Here is a 3,761-nt window from a genome sequence, read left to right as displayed (position 1 = left end):
AGGAGTGGAGAGGAGCAGGGAGCGTTGAGAAAGGGAGTGAGGAGCATGGTGGAGGGGAATGGGGAGCATGCAGGAGGTTAGTTGGGAAGGTGAGTATGGAGGAGGGGAGTCGGGAGCGTGGTGGAGGGGAGCGGGGTGCAGGGAGTGTAGAAGAAGGGAGTGGAGGTGGGGAGAATTTTTATTTTATTTTTTATTTTGACCTTTATTTTACTAGGCAAGCCAGTTAAGAACAAATTCTTATTTTCAATGACGGCCTAGGAACTGCGGCAGAATGACAGATTTGTACCTTGTCAGCTAGGGGATTTGAACTTGCAACCTTTCGGTTACTAGTCCAACGCTCTAACCACTAGGCTACCCTGCCGCCCCATGGAGGAATGGAGAATGGAGGAAGGTGAGTGGGGGCGTGGAGGAGGGGAGTGTGGAGGAGTGGAGTGGAGAGTGTGGTGGAGGGGAGCATGGAGGAAGGGAGTGAGGAGCGTGTAGGAGGGGAGTGTGGATGAGGGGAGTGGGGAGCGTGATGGAGGGGAGCGTGGAGGAGGGGAGTGGGGAGCGTGGAGGAAGGGAGTGGAGAGCGTGGTGGAGGGGAGCGTGGAGAGCGTGGTGGAGGAAGGGAGTGGGGAGTGTGGAGGTGGGGAGTGGGGAGTGTGGTGGAGGGGAGTGGGGAGTATGGAGGAAGGGAAAGGGCAGCGTGGAGGAGGAGGGGAGTGGAGAGCGCGGTGGAGGGGAGCGAGGAGCGTTGAGAAAGGGAGTGGGGAGCATGGTGGAGGGGAGCGTGGAGGAAGGGGAATGGGGAGCATTCGGGAGGTTAGTGGGGAAAGGGAGTATGGACGAGGGGAGTGTGAAGCGTGGTGGAGGGGAGCGTGGAGGAGGGGAGTGGGGAGCGTGGTGGAGGGCAGCGTGGAGGAGGGAGTGGGGAGCGTGAGGAAGGGAGTGGGGAGTGGGGAGTGTGGAGGAGGGGAGTGGGGAGCGTGGTGGAGGGGAGCGTGGAGGAAGGGAGTGGGGAGTGTGGTGGAGGGAGCATGGAGGAAGGGAGTGGTGGGCGTGGAGGAGGGGAGTGAAGAGCGTGGTGGAGGGGAGCGTGGAGGAAATGGGAGTGGGGAGTGTGGAGGAGGGGAGTGGGGAGCGTGGTGGAGGGGAGCTTGGAGGAAGGGAGGGGGAGCGTGGAGGAAGAGGGGAGTGGAAGGGGGGAGTGGGGAGTGGGGAGCGTGCGTGGAGGAAGGGAGTGGGGAACATGGTGGAGGGGAGCATGGAGGAAAGGAGGGGGAGTGGGGAGCATGGAGGTGGGGAGCATGGAGATGGGGAGCATGTGGAGGGGAGTGGGGAGCGTGATGGAGGGGAGCGTGGAGGAAGGGGAGTGGGGAGCGTGGAGGAAGGGATTAGGGACCATGGCGGTGGGGAGCGTGGAGGAGGGGAGTGGAGAGTGGGTTGAGGGAAGCGTGGAGGAAGGGAGTGGGGATTTTGGTGGAGGGGAGCGTGGAGGAAGGGAGTGGGGCATGGAGGAAGGGAGTGGGGAGTGTGGAGGAGTGGAGTGAAGCGTGGTGGAGGGAGCGGGGAGCGTGAGGAAGGGAGTGGGGAGCATCGTGGAGGGGAAGGAGGAGAATGGGGAGCATACGGGAGGTGGAGGGAGGGAGGGGGGACTGTGGAGGTGGTGGAGGGGAGCGTGGAGGAGGGGAGGGGGAGCGTGGTGGAGGAAGAGGAGGGGAGTGGGGAGCGCGGTGGAGGGGAGTGGGGTGCGTGGTGGGAGGTGTAGAGCGTGGAGGGAAGGGAGCGTGGAGGTGGGGAGTGTGGAGGAGGGGAGTGTAGAGCGTGGTGGAGGGGAGAATGGAGGAAGGGAGTGAGGAGCGTGGAGGAGGCGAGTGCTGAGCATGGAGGAAGGGAAGTGGGGAGCATGGAGGAAGGGGTGGGGGAGCATGGAGGTGGGGAGCATGGAGGAAGGGAGTGGGGAGCGTGGAGGAAGGGAGTGGAGAGCGTGGTGGAGGGGAGCGTGGAGAGCGTGGGGAGGAAGGGAGTGTGGAGGTGGGGAGTGGGGAGTGTGGTGGAGCGTTGGAGGAAGGGAGTGGGGAGCATGGAGGAAGGGAAAGGGGAGCGTGGAGGAGGGGGGAGTGGAGAGTGCGGTGGAGGGGAGCGGGGAGCGTTGAGAAAGGGAGTGGGAGCATGGTGGAGGGGAGCGTGGAGGAAGGGGAATGGGGAGCATGTGGGGAAAGTGGTATGGAGGAGGGGAGTGTGGAGCGTGGTGGAGGGGAGCGTGGAGGAGGGGAGTGGGGAGCGTGGTGGAGGGGAGCGTGGAGGAAGGGAGTGGGGTGCATGGTGGAGGGGAGTGGGGAGTGTGGAGGAGGGGAGTGGGGAGAGCGTGGTGGAGGGGAGTGGGGAGCATGAGGAAGGGAGTGGGAGCGTGGAGGAGGGGAGTGGAGAGCGTGGTGGAGGGGGAGAATGGGGAGCATGCGGGATGTTAGTGGGGAAAGGGAGTATGGAGGGGAGGGAGCGTGGTGGAGGGGAGCGTGGAGGAGGGGAGCGTGGAGGAGGGGAGGGGAGTGGGGAGCGTGGTGGAGGGGAGCGTGGAGGAAGGGGAGTGGGGCGTGGAGGAGGGGAGTGGAGCGTGGAGGGGAGTGTGGAGGAAGGGAGTGGGGAGTGTGGAGGAGGGGAGTGGGGAGCGTGGAGGAGGGGAGCTTGGAGGAAGGGAGAGAGGGGAGCGTGGAGGAAGGGGAGTGGGAGCGTGGGGAGGGTGGGGGTGTGGAGGAAGGGAGAGGGGAACATGGTGGAGGGGAGCATGGAGGAAAGGGGGAGTGGGGAGCATGGAGGTGGGGAGCATGTAGGAGGTGGGGGAGCATGGAGGAGGGGAGCGTGGAGGAAGGGATTAGGGACCATGGCGGTGGAGGAAGTGGAGGAGGGGAGCATGGAGAGTGTGGTTGAGGGAGGAGCGTGGAGGAAGGGAGTGGGGAGTGTGGTGGAGGGGAGCGTGGAGGAAGGGGTAGGGCGCATGGAGGAGGGAGCGGGGAAGAGGGAGTGGGGAGTGGTGGATGGAGCGGGGAGTGGAGGAAGGGAGTGGGGAGCATCGTGGAGGTGTGGAGGAGGAGAATGGAGGAAGGAGGTTAGTGGGGAAGGGAGTGGAGGAGGGGAGTGTGGAGGAGTGGTGGAGGGGAGCGTGGAGGAGGGGAGTGGGGAGCGTGGTGGAGGGGAGGGGGAGGGGTGGAGGGGAGTGGGGTGCGTGGTGGAGAGGAGCGTGGAGGAAGGGAGTAGGGAGCGTGGAGGTGGGGAGGAAGGGGAGTGTAGAGCGTGGTGGAGGGGAGCATGGAGGAAGGGAGTGAGGAGCGTGGAGGAGTGGGAGCATGGAGGAAGGGAAGTGGGGAGCATGGAGGAAGGGGGTGTGGGGAGCATGGAAGTGGGGAGCATGGAGGAAGGGAGTGGAGAGCATGGAGGAGGGGATGGGGAGCATGGAAGGGAGCCTGGAGGAGGGTAGAGGGGGTGTAGAGCGGGTGGGGGAGTGAGGAGGAAGGGAGTGGACGTGGAGCCAGGTGTCATGAAGGAAGGGAAGTGGGGAGCATGGAGGAAGGGGTCTGGTCTCCAGTGGGGAGCATGGAGGAAGGCAGTGGAGTGCGTGGAGGACATGGGGAGCTGGAGGAAGGGAATTGCGGAGCATGGAGGAAGGGAGTCCCCGGAGGAGGGGAGTTTGGAGCATGGATGGGGAGCCCAGGGAGAGCGGGAAGAGGGGAGTGGGGATTCCACCGGTGCCGAGGAAGGGAGTGGCAGGGCATGGAGGAAGG

At 64.6% G+C, this 3,761-nt stretch overlaps 2 protein-coding genes across 2 annotated transcripts; one reads left to right on the top strand and one right to left on the bottom strand.

The window, feature by feature from the left end:
* Positions 1 to 351: 351 nt before the first annotated feature.
* Positions 352 to 1,890, bottom strand: LOC135539117 (uncharacterized). Its single transcript, XM_064964970.1, has one exon. The coding sequence runs from the start codon at positions 1,888 to 1,890 to the stop codon at positions 352 to 354; it is 1,539 nt and encodes a 512-aa protein (XP_064821042.1).
* On the top strand, positions 1,889 to 3,457 carry LOC135539116 (uncharacterized). The gene has a single exon (XM_064964969.1). The coding sequence runs from the start codon at positions 1,889 to 1,891 to the stop codon at positions 3,455 to 3,457; it is 1,569 nt and encodes a 522-aa protein (XP_064821041.1).
* Positions 3,458 to 3,761: the final 304 nt, after the last annotated feature.

Source organism: Oncorhynchus masou, unplaced genomic scaffold, assembly GCF_036934945.1.
Source record: "Oncorhynchus masou masou isolate Uvic2021 unplaced genomic scaffold, UVic_Omas_1.1 unplaced_scaffold_2076, whole genome shotgun sequence".
NCBI lineage: Eukaryota > Metazoa > Chordata > Actinopteri > Salmoniformes > Salmonidae > Oncorhynchus > Oncorhynchus masou.
This window is presented reverse-complemented; position numbering and strand designations above follow the sequence as displayed.